This window comes from Indicator indicator, chromosome 21 (genome assembly GCF_027791375.1).
Source record: "Indicator indicator isolate 239-I01 chromosome 21, UM_Iind_1.1, whole genome shotgun sequence".
NCBI classification, from domain to species: Eukaryota; Metazoa; Chordata; class Aves; order Piciformes; family Indicatoridae; genus Indicator; species Indicator indicator.
This window is the reverse complement of record NC_072030.1, coordinates 3,834,636-3,853,440: the sequence shown is the minus strand read 5'-3', so window position 1 is coordinate 3,853,440 and position 18,805 is coordinate 3,834,636. Positions and strand designations below refer to the sequence as shown.

At 41.2% G+C, this 18,805-nt stretch overlaps 1 protein-coding gene across 2 annotated transcripts in view; it reads right to left on the bottom strand.

Moving 5' to 3' along the window:
* Window positions 1–18,805, bottom strand: part of NELL1 (neural EGFL like 1) — a 310,625-nt gene that overhangs the window by 223,263 nt on the left and 68,557 nt on the right. For both annotated transcript variants that reach the window (XM_054390328.1, XM_054390329.1), the window contains exons 6-10: window positions 15,147–15,219; window positions 14,809–14,891; window positions 10,000–10,134; window positions 7,918–8,020; window positions 3,995–4,068 (exon numbers count right to left, since the gene is read on the bottom strand). In XM_054390328.1, the coding sequence (XP_054246303.1) occupies window positions 3,995–4,068; window positions 7,918–8,020; window positions 10,000–10,134; window positions 14,809–14,891; window positions 15,147–15,219 (468 nt within the window). The remainder of the gene's footprint in view (window positions 1–3,994; window positions 4,069–7,917; window positions 8,021–9,999; window positions 10,135–14,808; window positions 14,892–15,146; window positions 15,220–18,805) is intronic.

Below are 18,805 nucleotides of genomic sequence, written 5' to 3'. Positions count from 1 at the left end.
CACAAAGAGAAAATTCCATTAATTTAGTTACAATGAGATCTTATTTCCCTAAGTTACACATTCAACACAAAGTTTGAATCTTGGGAGAACACATCAAACATATTTGTAATTAATTTTTAGAACAATTAGAATGCTTCCATGTTGAGTATTCTTTGGATTAAAATCAATTTGTTACAAACTAGTACAGAGCCAATTATAAGAATTATCATCATTAGATTTCAGATTTTATCCACTGAGATAAGCAAGACTTCACACTTCAGAATTATTGCTTCAGGCAGCCTTAGGAAAATTGCTAACTTTTTGTACTCAATTCACACATGTAGCCACAGAATCTGGGCAGAAATAGATATCAAGAAGACATTCCTCTGGAATAAATAGGTCAAGTTCCAACTGTGACATAGAGTCGACAGAGAATGAGATCTGGAGTCAAACATCTACAACAAGATAATTCAATTCCTTGTAATTACAAAGGTAAGTACATTAAAAAGATTGGCTATAAGCCTCAGCAGTGACGTGCGGTGAAAATCTGAACCACAAACAAGCTCATCTCACAGGATCAGCTCTGGGAAACAATAGCAAGATTTCAGATAAGGTTATTTTGGGTTTCTGTTGCTGTTTGGGATTTTTTCCCTCTTGTTTCACCTGATACTGATCCGCCTTTGAGAAGAAAGTTCTAAGTAGCATCCTTAGCTGTCACTCCAGGAACCACACTGTTCCCTATCTCGATGAAATAATTTCAATCAGGCAACCTGAAAGTCATTGGAGTCCTGTCCATCTTTCTGGCATTTGTATGGCACTCTCTGGCTGCCTGCTGCCAGCATTAATGAAGAGGAGTTTATTCTTGTACCCCTTGCTGTCAAACACGTCATCTGGTTATGAAAAGGCAACCTGTCGTTCACAGGTATTAGCCCAGAACTCAGCTGATCAGCAATAAACTCCCAATCCAGCCTAAGTTGTAGAACACTTTCCACTGACTTCAGATGAGCTGCTTCACCATGCTGGTGAAATCCACAAACCAGGAGAAGCACTGGGAATGCAGAAAGGTGCAGTTTTCAGAAGAAGAAACACGCTCACATTTTCTAGAGGGACCACAAGAGGCTGGAGAAAGGGGCCAGCAGGAACCTCAAGAGGTTAACAAGTGCAAAGCCCTGCACTTGGGAAGGAACAGCCCCATGCACCAGTGCCAGAAAGCAGCTGTGCAGAACAGGACCTGGGGGTGCTGGAAGACACCAAGTTGAAGATGAGCCAGCCATGCACTCCTGTGGCAAAAAGGTTAACAGTCACTTGGGCTGCATTAGGCCAAGTATTGCAAGAAGGTCAAGGGAGGTGATCCTTCCCCAGGCCACATTTTGAATGCTGGGTTCAGTTTTGGGCTCCTCACCAAAAGACCAGCACCAGAGAATGACAAGGAAGCTGGTGAAGGGTCTGGAGAACAAGAGCTGGCACAAGTTGCCCAGGGAGGTTGTGGAGTCTCCATCCTTGGAGATAATCAAAAGCAATCTGGTCACAAACCTGGGCAACTGGCTCTAGAAGATCCTGATCAAAAAGGGTATTTGGACAAGATGACCTCCAGAGGTCCCTTCCAACCTGAACCATTCTGTGATTCTTAGAAACACTTGTGCACTAAACTATGTTATCTTGTCACTGTAAATTAATCTGGAGAGTGCTTGTGGGCAGGCTTCCAGCTGGGAATGGCTGTCCATCAGTAACATCTGTGCTTATGGTTAAGATGTGCGTCATAAACACATTTTTAGTCTGGATTAGTTCTCAGAAATTTAAAAAAAAAAAAAAACACAACCTGCTCACAGCCTGATAAAGACAATATTTGATCTATCTAGATCCATCAGTGGTATTATTTTTGTTAAATGGAAAAAAAAAACCACAAAAGTTAAAACCCTCTTTAGCTTGGATCACTGTGCAAAGAAGGAAATACTTATCTTCAAATAAAACCTCAATTGTGAAACTTCAACTTTATCTCTTTTGACATTACTCCATCTACAAACATCCTCCTCTACAGACATAAGAGCTACTTCTCAAGACTTTTAAGTCATTTTTATCAGCACTAATAAATTAGCACTTGACATGTACCCTCTAGTGTACTCCCTCACTGATCAAAAGCTTTTCCAACCTGATGTCTGTTTTTCAAATGAGGAAAATTAAACCATATTAATTTTTTTGTAGTCCTTCCCCAAGTACAAAGCCCTTCCTTTATCCATACAACACCTTGTCCACCCAAAAGACAATGAAGGATAGAAAACAATGACAATAGCTACAGTTCAACTCATCACCACTCATCCTTCATCTAGCATGGAGGCTTCATCTAAGTGAGACAGTAAATAAGTACGTGATTTGTGTACAGCTCCAAGAGGTCATGCTGAAGACACATGAAATTAACTTCCTGCCTGAAGACTCACTGAAAAAGTCTCTCAAGTCAGAATGACAAGTTTTGGCAATATGGGTTGATGCCTTCTTGAAAGAGTGCTGTGGAAATAGCTTTTTGTTGGGTTTTTTGAAGCATGAACCCATTTTCTTTATGGTATCACATTCACAGATAACTTTTCAAATACCTACATATACTCTCCATTGAGATGTAAATAACACAAACTGCAATGTTACTGTAATTAGCCTCACCATAACAATTTCTTTTAACAGTAAATAAAATATGAAAGTTCCTTTCATTATGATTTTGGTCATTTCTAAAGTGACAGCTATTTGATGGTCAGTATTTGCTTTTAACCTTCAGGAATGTATTATCATCCTCATATAAATAAAGCTCTTATTTGCAGCCCAGTGAATTCCACAGACATAATTCTGATCACTCCCTCTGGTGTCACTTCAATGGGAAAATCCTCCTGTTCTCATCTTTTTCATCCAGGCAGTTTCTCTCCCAAAGAGCCATTCCATGTCATGTCATAAATAGCAGGCACCTTAGTCTGTCTTCAAGGCAATCACCTTGCCCACGGATTTATATCTACAGCGTTGACTTCCCCTATATAGCTAAACACTACCAACAGCAAAGCAATTCTGCATAACAAGCTGCTTTCACAACATCTGCAACCAGTTATTGTCCATTTCCATTAGTGAACATAAAATTACTACTCTCTACACTCTGCTACAAGCATAACAATAAATAGATGATTGTAATCTTTCCCCAATGTTTTTCATAACTGTTCTAGCACACTGATCTGTCAATAACATCTGTAAGCCTCCTCTTTACCACCCTCCCTCTCCACAAATTCAACAAGATGGGAAAACAAAAAATCCTTTCAAATTACACATGAGAGCAAACGTGGTTTAAAATAGCTGTGCCTTTCTGAACTGATAAATCATATTTAAAGCACACATACAACAAACATCTCTCAGCAGAGCAAGGGGCCTTTTATAACCATCTACTACTGCTCTCTCATCCTAAGGCTGGTCTTGACAACTGGTTCCTGCCACATTTAACACACCATGTAGCATTCTTATATTCACTATCACCCCTTGAATGTTCCTACCATTTACCAGTGTTCTTAAATATTGACTGGAGTCATCCAGGTCTTATGAAGTTGCCAAGAAAGAGCCCAGTCCAGTCCAATACTCAGTAATTTACCTCAATTATTATCGGAGCTACGTATAGCTTAAACAATACTGGGGGGAAATCTAGAGTGACTCTAGCAATATAAGCCAGGTCACTTCAAATTTTAGCAGTTTGACTGAAATCAGTAACCAGGTTAAGATGTTGATGTCCTTTTCTAGAGTTCATGAAGGCAGACATGAAAGAAAACATCCCTCCCTCCAAGCCATTTTGCCCATATTTTATTACTCTGTAAGGGTCATATCCCTGCCTTGTTTTCAGGGATTTGTTTCACAAAATTCAAGGTCACCTTTTCAAGACAACAGACGACACATTTGCATGAAGGAAGCCTAAAGAAATGCCCTAACTTGTCCTTGTCACTTCTGAGCACCACACAACCACTGAGAACCAGAAAAAGTTTATGCAGCTGAAACTTACTCGGCACTCCCTGCAGCTCTTGGTTAGCACTCGCTGGCCTTCTGCTAGCACTTTGCCTCCATAGATACACTTTGCTGCAATTTGAGAGAAGGAGAAAGATGAAAAAAAAATAAACCAATTAAATCAGGATTTAAGTCACAAACAAATCCAAGATACAACAGAAGAGTAGAGAAGACTGAGAGGGGATCTGATCAATGTCAATGAGGGATGGCTGTCAGGTGGAGGAGGCCAATCTCTTTTTGCTGGTGCACAGTAATAAGACAAGGAACAATGGATACGAACTTGAACATAGAAGGTTTCACCTCAGCATGAGGGGAAACGTCTTTACAGTGAGGGTGCTGGAGCACTGGAACAGGATGCCCAAAGAGGTGGTGGAGTCTCTCTGGAGACTTTCCAAACGCACCTGGATGCATTCCTGTGTGGACTACCCTAGGGGATGTTGCTTTTGGCAGGGGATTTGGACTGGTTGATCTCTGGAGGTCCTTTCTAACCTCTAACGTTCTGTGATTATGTGTTCCCATATGCTAATAAAATAAATCTGAATATGAAGCAAAATATGCTGCATTTTGATTTCATCAGAAGCCAATGTTAAATGTAACTACAAAGCAGCTAAAAATTCATTTTTGAGAGCAAGTAGCATCTATGCCCAAAGTAAAGAGAAATAATAAGAGCATAAGACAAAATGTACTGGATCAACTTCATTAGTATTCAAGAGAAAATATTTTCATTAGTGACATTCTGCAGATTAGCCACAGCATTTGTGTTACTCGAGGTCTTCATGACTCACTGCGAGAACTGGAGACATTCATTAGCATGCTGCTCATCAAGGGAATAATATAAGCACAGATTTCAATTAAACTTTCACATTTTTTGTGGGCACAAAGGTGAACTCTTCAACTTGCTAGAGCACTGCAAAAATGGATTAGATGCAGCGACTGTGTTGAATCAACAAACTGTAAATAACTATTTCAGAAAAAGGTTCCTAAAGCACACATGAAATAAGCAGATTTGCCAGGAAACTGAAAGCTCCTACTACAAAATTGTAGAGTTTTGATCCTTCTAAAGATAACCAGCTCCACAACCCAATCAACAGAGTAGAACATGTGAGCACTCATTTGAAGGGAAAGTCAACCAGCTTAGCTCAGGACTTCTGTCACTATGAAGAAGGTGACAACCTCCAGCAGGGCTACAGTGACAAACAGCTCAGTCAAGTATTACCAAATCTAGCACATACCTTTTGGAACAAGATGCCTAAATTCCAGAGAAGGCAAATAAATCCATTAATTAAAAGAGAAGCATTAGACCGTGGCCATCTTGCACAAATCAAGTACCCATCACGAAGGCACTCCACAGTACTAACAAGATCAATACTAAACACTGATAAAATAACTTCTTGTTGTGGTGTCTCAGCTCTCTGCTTGACCTGTGTGATCTCTGACACTGAACAGAGAGCTAAAAGGTATGATCCTGTGTTGCAACTGAGCAAAGCTTTCAAAGTTTCCCGACTCAAGGCATATGCACAGTGAAAGTGTTCCAAGTACTCAGCTCCCAAAAAAGTGTCACAGACTATCTAGTAACTGTTTCACCTTGATTTCTCTCCTGATTACCAAGGTAAGGGAGCCAAATATTTACAGGGGTATGTGTGTGTCACCCTATGGGTGATATCAGTAGGAGTATTTCACAGCAGCAACTGTCACAGTCAGTTTGATACCCAAATTTTAAATATAAATGACTGCTAGATCAATTTTCGTAAACTTTCATATATATATTTGCTTCAAAGGACTTGAAACTTATTCTTGAAAATGCTCATTTCTTAAAACAAACAAACAAACAAAACAAAACCACCACAAGATTTCCATCAGAACTCAGTTTTCATCCACGATGCTTTCTCCTTTTGGTATCCCAGTTTTCTTCAGTTTTCTAAAGCTGCCCTAAGTTTTTATGCCCGAGTTGTTGTGATCTCACTTACAAAGAAAACTCCAGCTCAGGAAGCTTTGTTTAAATTAACAAATCTCTGTATCTAGTTTTTGAAGATGATGGATTTGAAAAATTTCCTTTTTCTTTCTGTCTATTCTCCTTGCCACAACTGCTTGTAACAAAAGGGACAGAGTAGAAAGCAAGTTAATGCACAACTCAGAAAACATGAAGAGATTTTAAATAAAATTACAGGCTTTTGTCAAATATTAGTTGAAAGGCTAACAGAAAATGGCAGGATTCAAAACAGAACCGCCTCCTTTTTAAAACCCTTGACATATCAGACATTAGAGCTACTTTGTTCGTTAACCCTCGGCTAAGACAGGAAGCTGTTCAATAATCCAGCCATTCAGTAATCCCTTGAGACAGCAAATTACAACTTGATGATTCTATCAGAGCTAAATAGGAAAAGCAGGGAGAAATTAACACCTGCAGTGCAGCTCTTTGGAAATCCTCAGCAATTACTATCTACCCAGAAGTGACTGACTGTGGCCCTAGCACATCATTCTGTCAGGGAGCTGGCATTAACAATCAATTTCAATCAACTTCCATACATCTCTTCCCATTGACTGACACGTTGAGTTCTTGTCAGAATAACGAGTCAAGTTTGTGCCAATCACTGACAAAAGGCAAGTTTCATTGTTCATCTTCCCATTACAAAGAACAGGAACACAATTTACTCCTGGGGATGTAGGTTGAATCTACAATTTTGTGCCTCACAACTCCGTTGTGTCTGTTGTTGACCGCTGTGTGTACAGGCATGGCAGCCAAGGAGCGTCGAGAGAAGCATCCAGTCCCATAAAAGAACTTTCTAGACTCACAATGTTACAAAGAGAAATATTTTGAGATGGAAAAAATACAGGGCAGCATGGCCACTTGACCATCCCTTTACACCTCTTAGCAGAGTCTTCATGTTGACACACAGATGAGAACAAGGAGATGACATGAGCAAACAAGAGCAAGAGCAAGACAGCAGCTAAAGAAGATTTGTGCATGGGATGAATGAATTCGTGGACTGAAAATGGGCTAACAGAATGTGGGGAAAAAAGAATTTATAAAGATATTATTTTCCTAATAAATAATTCCACATCTCTGTCTTAATGAATTACTGACAAACTTATGCATGAAGTTTCCAAATCTCCAAGATTTGAAGATTTTGTTTAAATTAAAAAGTCTCTGTATCTAGTTTTTGAAGATGATGAATTTGAAAAAAATTCCTTTTTCTTTCTTTCTATTCTCCTGCCACGACTGCTTGTAACAAACAAATGGACAGAGCAGGAAGCAAGTTAATGCTTGGGGGGAGGGAGATAATTTATACTTCTGAAGGTGAGCCTGGCATCAGTAATCAGCTAAAATCTCTGTATAGAAGTTGTCTTTGTCCCTGGTACTAGTACTATGGCACAGACATTGAATATTTCTTCTAAGAATGTCACTTTCACTTCCAGAAGGATCTGAGAGCTAACAATAACAATGATCTCAACATTGCCTTTCTTTTATTTTTTTTTTCTCCTCATGAATTTATTTTAAATTTAACTACACCAAACTATGACTCCACACAGTGATATTAACCAAGGGTCTGAAATTCTATTATAGATATGGAAAAAAAAAAAACAAACAACAAGAGCAGCTTGGTTTATTGCTCATCTCTGTGTAAAGTTCAGACCAGAGGTTTGATGCTCCAACATCAACAGGAGATACAAGCAGAAGCCAAGTAAGGCTTCCTAGCCCCAAGCAAGTGGATGAATAATTAATTTTACATTGACAACAGGTAAAAAAAAGAGAACCTCAAAAAATTGGAATACTTGTTCATTTCTTAGCAATTATTTATTTTCTTCTTAAATCAAGTTTGCCACTGTGACTCCTGTCACCTGAATCACAAGGACCTAGGAAAGTCAAGTTTAACTCTGCTTAAAGAGAGTGAAACTAGGAGATCTGTCTGGTGTACTCACCCTTGCATATTTTGCAGCACTGGCTTTCCACATGCACGGGAAGAGAATCAGGAGGACAATCAAGAGGGGGACAGGACATCCTTCGGCACTCCACAACTCCACTCTAAGCAAAGGATTTAAGACAGAACTCAGCTACAACTGTTGTAATTAGTGAATACCTTATACAATACACAGGAGACCAAAAACCTATTTAACAGCATTGTGGATTGCAAAACCATCCCTGGATAACAAGTTTAATTATATCCAACTACAAACCTGAATCAATACACATCTGAACGTGAACCAACGTGTTTTGATACACTTGATACACATTTCTACCTCTCTACTCTGCCCTGGTGTGGCAGTTTAGGCTGGGTGCCCCCTGCCACTGCTGCATGAGATACACCTCTGGTGTCCTGGGTGCCCACCCAGTAGGGGTGGACACAGGAAATGGCGTATTTCTACCCAGAAATCCTGCGCCCTATAAAGCCATCTGCAGAGTCATTCTCTTCCTCTTTCTTCCCTCTCTGCTCCCATGGGAGATGCTTTCTTATCGGGTAATGCCGGGGGAGTATCTCAGGCCTCTTAGGCCTGACTAAGCCTAATGCCAGGAGGAGAATGAAGGGGGGGGGCAGTCTCAGACCTGGCCAGCCTGAGACTTGCCTAGCAGTGGGAGGGGGGGAAGAAAGAGCCCTGAGGGATTGGGTAGACCTTCAGGTGGGAGGAGGGAAGGATTGGGAAACCTCTGAGTACTATGTAAGGGACTCTGTATGCTTTAGGATGTTCTTTGCCACTATGCTGTGTAGTTTTTTTCTGTAGTTTCACCAATTGCTTTTCCATTTAAACTTTCCATCACTCTCCAATCCGTTTGTATGTGTCATTCTTTTGTCCCTTTCGGGGCAAGAGATGTTCTGGCTGGCCTCAAACCAGCACACCTGGTGAGAGCACACCTGCAATACTGTGTCCAGTTTTGGGCTCCCCAGTTCAAGAGAGACAGAGACCTGCTGGAGAGAATTCAACAGAGAGCCAGGAGGATGCTTAGGGCACTTGAGCATCTCCCCTGTGAAGAGAGACTGAGAGCCCTGGGGCTGTTTAGTCTGGAGAAGAGAGGACTGAGAGGGGATCTGATCAATGTCTATCAATAGCTGAGGGGTGGGGGTCAAGTGGAGGGGGCCAGGCTCTTTTGGGTGGTTCACAGTGATAAGACAAGGAACAATGGGTTCAAACTTGAACATGGAAGGTTTCACCTCACCATGAGGAGAAAATTCTTTCCAGTGAGGGTGACAGAGCACTGGAACAGGCTGCCCAGGGGGGTTGTGGAGTCTCCTTCTCTGGAGAGTTTCTAAACCCACCTGGATGCATTCCTGTGCAGACTACCCCAAGTGATCCTGCTCTGGCAGGGGGGTTGGACCTGATGATCTCTTGAGGTCCTTTCCAACCTCTGATATAGTGTCTGTGACATTACTGGGGTTACCTCACTTCCCCTGAGCAAAGCACCACATGAAGTGAAAAACATAAGCCCATCTTCAGCAGAACACAAGCACCGCTTTCTGCGGGCTGTGCCAATCATCTCTGAGATTTTTAACAATCAGTCTTCTATTTTCTTGAGCAAACAAAGACTCTCTTCAGATATTTATCAAATAATTTCAGCACGACAAGATTTACATACTAATTCTCTTCTGTTCCTTGCTTTTTTTCAGAGCAATAAACGCTGAAAATACAATCTGCACGTTGTTCCCAGGCAAGATGCAACTAAGCATCTATGAATATTATTAAGATAATGCTCCCTTTCTGAAAAACCTACTACAGCAAAAAACAATTCCAAACCAAACACAGACAATGCCACACTTTCACCCCAAAACCATAAAGTCCTCACAGATATAATTAGAACAAACAAGAAAGCATTCTCTAGGGCAAGCAGGTTTTATTTATGAAGCCTGCACATAAGCAATGACAAAGTTTTATTTATTTTTGCATCTCTCACCCTATTGTTGATGCTACCACTAGATGCATACAAAAACCAAAGTTCCCACATTATGTATTCAAGTACCTTTTTCACATTTTAATTAGGTCCTATTCCTTAAAGTCTTTAGAAATTCTTACTTTGCACGTGCAGTTCCTGCAGTGATCATCTTCAACCCATGAGTCTTTGTCTCTATAGATCAATCCATTTACTTGACAAGTCTTCTCACAATGACAGTCCTCCAATTGACTCAGTCTTGTTTCTGCATAATTTAACTATAAAGGAAAGTAACTTGATGAGATTTCTGCAATTCAAACACCTGGATTTAAAACAGGCAAGTGTGAGAAAGCAGTTTAATTATTTGTAGCTGAACCAAGTCTGACTCCAACCTTTGAGAGCCAGGATGTCACAGGTACAAACTAACCCTACTCCTTGGACTTTGATGGAGTTGAGGCCCCATCCCTGAAGATATTCAAGGTGAGGCTTGACAGGGCTCTGGGCAACCTGATCTAGTTGAGGATGTCCCTGCTGACTGCAGAGGGGGTTGGACTGGATGATCTTAGGAGGTCCCTTCCAACCCAGACCATTCTATGAGTCTATCCATGCTAACTGACAATACTTCATGACTCCTGCAGTTGTATAGTAACAAACCCCACTAAGGTCCCCTCAGAAATGTCCAGGCACTACCAAAGTACACAAACGACTTTTTTTTTTCATTTGCTCATCAACCTGATGACAAGTCAAAAAAGCATAAAGACTAGCAGACTGACTTTTCCCAATCAGCCCCAGCCCCATCTCGTCACTGCTAAGCATCACCCAGACTAATACTTTCTGACTTTCAGAAAGATTTCAGCCACGTAATATTCAGTGATTTAGAGGGAAAGAAAGCATTTTAATTCACTGTACTACCAAATATTCCCAGACTCAGATGAATGGAGAAGCCACTCTCCTGGAGTAAGCCCCAGGCTGGTGGCTAACTCATAACACTCCTTGTTGTTCCCATTACCTCCTCAGTTCCAAGTTCAAACTGATGGATCTCCTCCACATATCACATGTGCACATTGGCAGTTGCTGTGCTTCCTGATGACACTATGCAGTAAGAGGGAACAATGTCCATTCATGCAGCAGCAGCAAAGCACAAGGCTTCTTGAATCAGCCTCCCCTAAGCTGCATCACAGACCTGCCCTTCATTCAAAGCACCATCTTACATCCTCCAGACAGAATCTGCCCCACCTGTGCACATGTTGTACCCAGTGCCATCATCTCTAACCACCATGAAATGCCTTTCCCATTTACCAATACTAAAAATAAATAAATACAAATACAGACTTAATGTTTAGCAGTAAATATGTGCATTCTTCAGGCCCCAGAATTGTCACTGCTCTAAAAATTAGCCTGGTGCCATCTGGATAAGAGTATTTCACAGTCTTTTAATTCACATTTGTCCTATGCATTTAAGCCATCACACTAAAGCCACTGCAAACAACAAGGCTGCCTAAATCTGGCACAAGACAAGATGAATGCCTACTCCACTCTGCTATAAATATGATGCCATTATCCTACATTATAAGTTGCTACATGTTAATAGTAGCAAATTTTATTCCAAAAAGGAATGCAGAGTGCTACAGGTTTTTTTTTTTTTACATAATGCCATATACCTGAATTTCACATATCTCCATTCTCTAAAATCTATTAACTTTAAATGAAAGTATTTTAATATGTCCTTTTTCATTCCTGCCAGTGAAAGAACAAATTATTTAGGGGGGAGAGAAAGAAAATATATACTAGGCCAATTTCTGTGTTGGGGTTTTTTTGTTGTTGTTTTGGGTTTTCTTTTTTTCTTTTTTTTTCTGTGCAGTCCTCATGAGAGAAAGCCCTGAATAAAAGCTCCCTAATTCTTAAGTTGTTATTTTCAGATAATAGGGGCCTGATACTCATCTCCCCCAGAGGCAGCATGATTCAGTGACTAAAGTGTTTTTTCACATCTTAGAGGCAAAACTATCCTCTTACTGAGCTGCTTGTTTTCAGCAGAAACCTTTGTCAGGTCACTATACTTAGAAACTGTATTTACAGTACATAAAATGTATTCATTTGTGTTAAGAAGGTTATTGATTGACTGGTCTTACATTTCTACCTTATTTACATATCTTGATTTTGTTGGGTTTTGGTTTGGGTTCTTTTGGGGTTGTGTTTGCTTGGGTTTGGTTTTTTTGTTTGGTTGGTTGGGGTTTGGTTTGCTTTGGTTTTTTTTCCACAGAATCACAGAATGTTAGGGGCTGGAAGGGACCTTAGGTTGTTGGTTTGGTTTGGGTTTTGTTGTTGTTGTTTTGTTTGTTAATTAACATTCCCCAACAAATGGGCTATACAGATTTTTAAAGAGGATGGACTTTGGAAACACCCAGATTTGAAAGCGGTACTTGGTACTGTGCTTTGTCTCTCCTAGAAATTGTTCCCTAGAAGCAAAAGAAACTGCTTAGAGAATAAATATTTTCAATGTATTAACTTCTGTCATTTGCATGCTAGCTCATGTAACAAGCACATCTGAATACAAAGCACACTCTAGAGTGGGCCCATATTTTACCAAAAAGAAATTATATTCCACTCAAAGAAATGCAGGAGATGCCCAGATTGATTGCAGTCAAGCATTAAAGTTGCATGAATTATTTTAGCCATTATATTCAGAGAGGAGCTAACAGTATCCCAGCATGGCAGTTAGGAATGCTGAAATATTACAGGATCCCCTTCTCCTGCAGCAAATTCACATTTTAGACAGATTTCTAACACTCGGATCTATGGTGTCTGTCTATCGGAGGACACAAGATTAAATCAATTAAACAAATATACTGGGAAGATTCAGAATTAATTCCAATAATAACAAAAATTAAAAGCCTTTTAAAAGCAGCATTTATTCACCTCTGAAAGCTATGTCTTTACTAGACACAGGTAGCAAGAGGACATGATGGCAGTTAACTTGGTAGATAGAGGTCATGATCAAATGCCCCTGTATGCAGCACTCCATGACAATCTGATATAGACAGTGCTCTGCTGGGCCCCTTATACAGCCCCCATGTTCCATCCTGAGCCAGTGCTACACTCCTGGGACCCTGAGGCAAAGCCCAAGCAAGAGGTTCCTCTCTCTTCCTGCCTGCATACTGTGTGAGTTGCACTGATACCAAACTCACTGGAGCATGAAGCCACTCTCTGATGTTTTCTTCCCAGGCATGCCTTGGTCTGAATCTTCATAGTTTGATGTTTCTATATAAACTGCATGTACACACTCACTGCAAACAGCCTTCACTGCTCTACTCAATGCAGTAATACAGCTTTAACCAAACCTGAGGGGAGGAAGAAACTGAAACCCTAGATACAGCAGAGCCTAAAAGCAACAACAGGACATCAAACCATGGGAACCACTCTTGCAAAGCATCATGTCCATGCTCCACAGCTATTGGTGCAGGACCAGGAGTTGGGGTTCACTGCCTAGCTACATTAGCAAGCCATTCTCTGACACACTCTCTGCTAAACAGGACCTCTGCAGGCAGCTGCACAACCCTCCTAAGTCTCACCATACATCATCCCCATATGATATACCTGGATCTACATTAATACCACTTTTGCCTATTGTGGCTAGGGCTGAAAAGGAGAGACAAAGCCTAATGCTTCCCTCAAGTCTCTCCATTTTTATCCTGCACTTGTCTACCAAATTAACTTCCTTTCCTGCTGCATGCATTTTTTCCTGGACAACAGTGTTCCTCTAACAACTGCAAGCAAACAGCCAGTGCACTGCTATAACAGAAAAGAAATGAGCAATGAAAGATTATCCCAGCACCACTTTATGGAAGCACAGAGTCTTTGCAGCACAAATACTGTGTTATTTGCCTCCCCTCATAAACTACTTGCAAGCAAAAACATAATTAACAGCAGAAAAAGCAAGTAACTCAGTACAGTGCATAATTGGAACTTGTTCCTACCACCAGCAGGGCTCGGAATAATTGCCTCTCTTTCACAGAGCAAGCAGCAAACTGAACTAAAAGCTTCACATCTCTCATTCAGAGTCAGCCTGTCCAAAGCATGTCAGCTGGGTAAGTGGATTGTGGGAATGATGTGTACACCCACTGAAAACAAAGTTTCCTCTTTCCTCTTGGGAAGGAACAGAATACCCAATGGCAGCAGAGTAGCAGTAGAATGCTTCTGTGCCAGCAGAGTCACTATGCAAATCTTCTTTTTGAAATTCCTGTTCAGTAGCTACATAGAGATTAAAGGCACCTACAGGTTGGTTGTAGTTGCACTTCAGTCTGTAAGTAATCAGCACCTAAGTGCTGTTCCAGGTGAGACAATTAATTGCCTTTTACCACAAACCAGATAGTTCACCAACATGAACCTCAAAAAGTGTTCACAGATTGCCCTTTCACACACATCAGGGGTTCAGTCAGCTCTAAAACATAGCTTCTTACCCCAAAACTTCACAGTCCTAGTTAACACACTGTGGTATTGTGGGAGCAGACCCAAAAGGAAATCCCCCAAATCCCACTAGGGCCTACAGATTCCCATTCATTTCACTTTGCAGGAAGAGACCACACCAGTCCTGAAGATTTCTCAGGGCTTCCCACAGGCAAACACACATCCTCTGACAGCATCACAGGGTGAGGAAATTGTTGAGGGATTTCACTCCTTTGCTTCTGCATTTATCCCTCAGCATGAGAAGGGAAATCGTGCTAAGGCTTCTTAGAAAAAAAATTAGACCCTGGGCCTTTTGTGACTATCTTGCAAATAATAAAGGCAGACAATAGAAACTGCATAAGGCTTAAATCACATCCATGAAGCTGAACCAATAAGTCTACTGCAGAGAGAGCTACTGGCAGATGGAGCAAAAAATGGCCCTACCATGAAAACACTTCCATGTTGGTCTTAGCACAGAAGGAAATGGACAAAGAAGCTTAGGTACCTACTTTTGCAGTCATTTTTGCCAGGAGTTCTTGCAAATCCATGATTCCTTGCACCAGACTTAAGAAATCACTGCAGGTTGGGCACGCTCAATAAAGGAACAGGAAAGAGACATTGGAAGGAAGAGAAGGAAAGACACAATAACCCATAAATAAGCCACAGTACATCAGATTTGATTTGTCCGAACATAAAATGCTCTCTGTTTGCACAGAATTACTGCCTTCTGGAAGTCAGCACATGCAAAACTGACAAGCCTGAAAATATTCTTTTTAGAACAAAGTCATTTTTATTAAGGGGGGGTGGGGAAAGTGTGGAAAAGGAGGATAAAGAAATTGCTACTTACTGCGATTCAGATTAGGACACTGTGTTATATATCCATTAGGTACGAAGATGACTTTCACATCTTGGATAACACCCTTCGTAAAAGAAGAGAAATCTGGTAATACAGATTGCAAGCATTCACTCAGACCTGCTTCACAAGTCACTTCTGAAGTGGGTACAAAAATACCCTGACCAGCTCACTCCTGTCAGGGGGAAAGCTGTATCTGGACAAAATATAAGCTCCACCTATTTTCCTGTCGGTCTGGATATTCATTTTCACAAACCACAGAAATAATACTGCTTTGTCTTTTGCAATCACCAAATATAAGCTGCTTAAGAGTCTTAGATTGGAATGAGAGTGGTGAAAAAGGCAGGAAAATTATATCCATCATTCAAGCCCATGACACACTTAAGCCCAAAAGAAAATACAGCAATGTTCTGCAGTGGTGGAGCCAAACAAGGCTGGGAAATCAAACGTTCTGAAAAGAGAAGCACATAGTGCAAGAGGTAAGCAAGAGCCTGCACTTCAGTTGTTTGGTTCAGGTTAGCCTGCTAGCTTTGTATCTCTCAACAGGCAGCTTGTGTAATCGTGCCATCAGTTTGAATTAAATCCTCTCTCTAACCCTGGCAGATGGAAAGCTCTCCTGTGCAGGATTGGCAAAAATCAGGACTCCGAGGTCAGAGCCAGATAGAGCAGGTTGTATGAGGCCAAGAAATCAAACCAGGCAGGACAGGAGAGAGGAAGGACCAAAGGTCCACTGCCAGCTGCATGCCCTGTTGTCCCTGTCTTGCAAGGATATCTCTGCCAGAAGCAGCAGACACGAAAGGTTGCCCAACATCCCTGCTCACCTGGGTCCTGTAGAACCCTAGAACCTTCAAACAGCCTAGAAAATGCTGAAGCTTGTGTATCTTTTAAGCCCAGTACAAAGCTCTTGCTCCATCCCTGACTGTGTAACTTGCTTGCTCCACAAGATCCACTAGTTTTAATAATATAAGGGACTTCTATCACTGCTCTTTGCACTTTCCCTGGCTGTTAATCAGATGTTGTGACATGGCTCTGTCTGCTCCCAGACACAGAAGAATTTCTTTAATTTGAAAGGAAATTTATAATCACAGCAGTTATTATCTAATTAAACTCCTGCTTTGTAATACCATGCTCCACTTTTCAACTCGACTGCAACAGAGTGCATTTTGCAGACTTAGGACACAGTCCCTTGCTCAAAGAGTTGAACCTCATCCATAAATAAAATATAATCCTGAGATAGCCCTAGAAGCCTGGCAAGTACAGTAGCATTTAACATTTATGTGTTCATTTTCTAAAGCAGCAGAAGGTAATCAGCAAGCATGGCTTCCTGCTTACTGCTTCATGATCAAATATTAACTGAAAATATTAATAGACATAACCAGATCGCAGAGTCTTTCTTGCAGTACATACATTTATTAACCTTTTCATCTAGGAGAATAATAAAACCATCATAATAATGAGAAGCAATACTGTCACTGGAAATGGAACATCCTGAAAGCCATTTTACATCCTTTCTGCCAGCAGCGAGAAATTAGGTGAGGCACAAAAATACATTTCAGTGCTTAAGCCTCTCCAGTGAAAAGCTCAACCAAGAGTAAATGAGATTACAAAGTTCCTCCGGATCATATTGCACAGCTAACAAGACATCATCTAGAAAGAAGTGATGTTTTTCCTCAACCTTTTTTTTTTTTTTCCTTTTTTGTTTTTCCACAAGTGGGCATTGAACTTCAAATACACTTGGCTTGTTGCATCAGAGACCCACCACTCAATTGTCTTTTGCATTCTAGTGTGAGGTGTCCCTGCCCAAGGGAGGGGGTTGGAACTAGATGATCCTTGAGGCCCCTTCCAACCCTTCTCTGGAGACTTTCAAGATCCATCTGGATGTGTTCCTGTGGGACCTGTACTAAATTCTATGGTCCTGCTCTGGTCAGGGGGGTTGGACTCGATGATCTTCAAAGGTCCCTTCCAACCCCTAACATCCTATGATCCTATGATCCTAACAAATCTATGATTCTATGATTTAAATACTCGCCTAAGAGAAAACACAGATATTTCTTTTCTCTTAACTTCTGGCTACATGAAAACATGTTACCATGGAAAAATCATATGAACTTCAATTCACCACTATAGATGCCTTGTAAGTCCATAAACCCTCTGAAACAGAATTAATACAATCAAATATAGAAGCAAACCTTCAAAGAGCAGAAATTTTGTTGATGTATCTTTTTAATAGAAAGTCTTCATTATAGGCAAACACTTATTACAGCCATAATTATTGTATCACACATGAACGAGCTTGGACTATTCCTCCTTCAGCATGAAGTCTAAGTTGCCAAGAGCTCTCTAAATCCACAGCCAGAAGGACAATTAGGAATGCATATAGATCCCCAGGCAAGTCCAGGGCCCTGGTTTACATCAGAACAGGTTGGAGTTCTTCAGTCACTGGTCCTTGAAAGGACATCAGCATTTAGCCTTGACAAGGAGATGCCAGTGGTCAAAACCTTCCCAGTTTTTCCTTTCCCAAGCAGACATCACCTTTATGTTATCATTAAAGTATGTGGGTAACTACAGCCCCAGCTTCAGCTCAGCATCAGAGCTCACTAGCTTGAAGAGCCTTCACCTGTGCAGGTGGATTACCAACTACAAGATTAAATCCAGGCCTGCAGCACTAAATACCAAGTCCATCCCATGAGGATGCAACACAAAAGCCCTGCTTATTGCATTTCCCTTCTCTCTCAGCGGACTCCTCCCACAGTCTGTGAAAAGGCTGATATTCCACCAGCTCCCTGCTCCATTTTCATCTCCTCCAATGAGTTTCACCCCCTTTAAAACCTCCTTCTCCCACAGAGCTAAGGTGTGCCACACAGTAGTGCAAGCTGCATGGGCCAGGGCTGGAGAAAGGCTTCACATAGCAGCCCCAGCAGACGTGCCCAAACCCCTGTGCCTAGGCAAGGCCATGCCAACACTGCTAGCCCAGCACTTTGCTCCTCTAGGCAGGGCACACACCCCACATCAGGCACCTCAACAGCTGCCCTTGGGACTGCATTTATCTCACCTCAGTCTATACAACTCCAAAACTAAAATGACTACAGAGGCTCAAGCGTACGTGTGATGCTGTGCAGTAAGAATATCAACATCCTTCTCAAGCACCTCCTGCACAATCCCCAGACACAGCAGCAGGATCAATAGAGCCTGCTGCAGCAGATACAAAAATTACCATCTTTCAAGAGGAATCACCTAGTCAGCAGCGTATTAATAAGCTCATTTCTGCAGCAGCTCTTTGGAGGGAGCCTTTGGGGGAAGGGATCTCTCAACGATGAAATGAATTTTGCAGATAATTCTGATCCTGACAGCAGTCAGGCCCCTCCTAGAGTAAGGATTGCCTGGATGACTGGTATCACCCTCTTCCTCCTTTCAGTTGCATTTACTTTGGTTTCCTAATCTGATTGTAATGGTATTCTCTAACCCTAAAAGAAATCTGGGCTTTAGGGTCACACAAAGAAACCTCAAGGGTTTCTTTTTTAAGGAAGCAATTCGTGAGATAGCCTTCAAAGCAAATAGACAAAGCTATCTAAAGTCTGCTCCACATTTTCTCCCACCACTGCTGTGCTAAAATCATTCTGTCTTGTCTGAACTCCAAATGTTTGGCATTATCA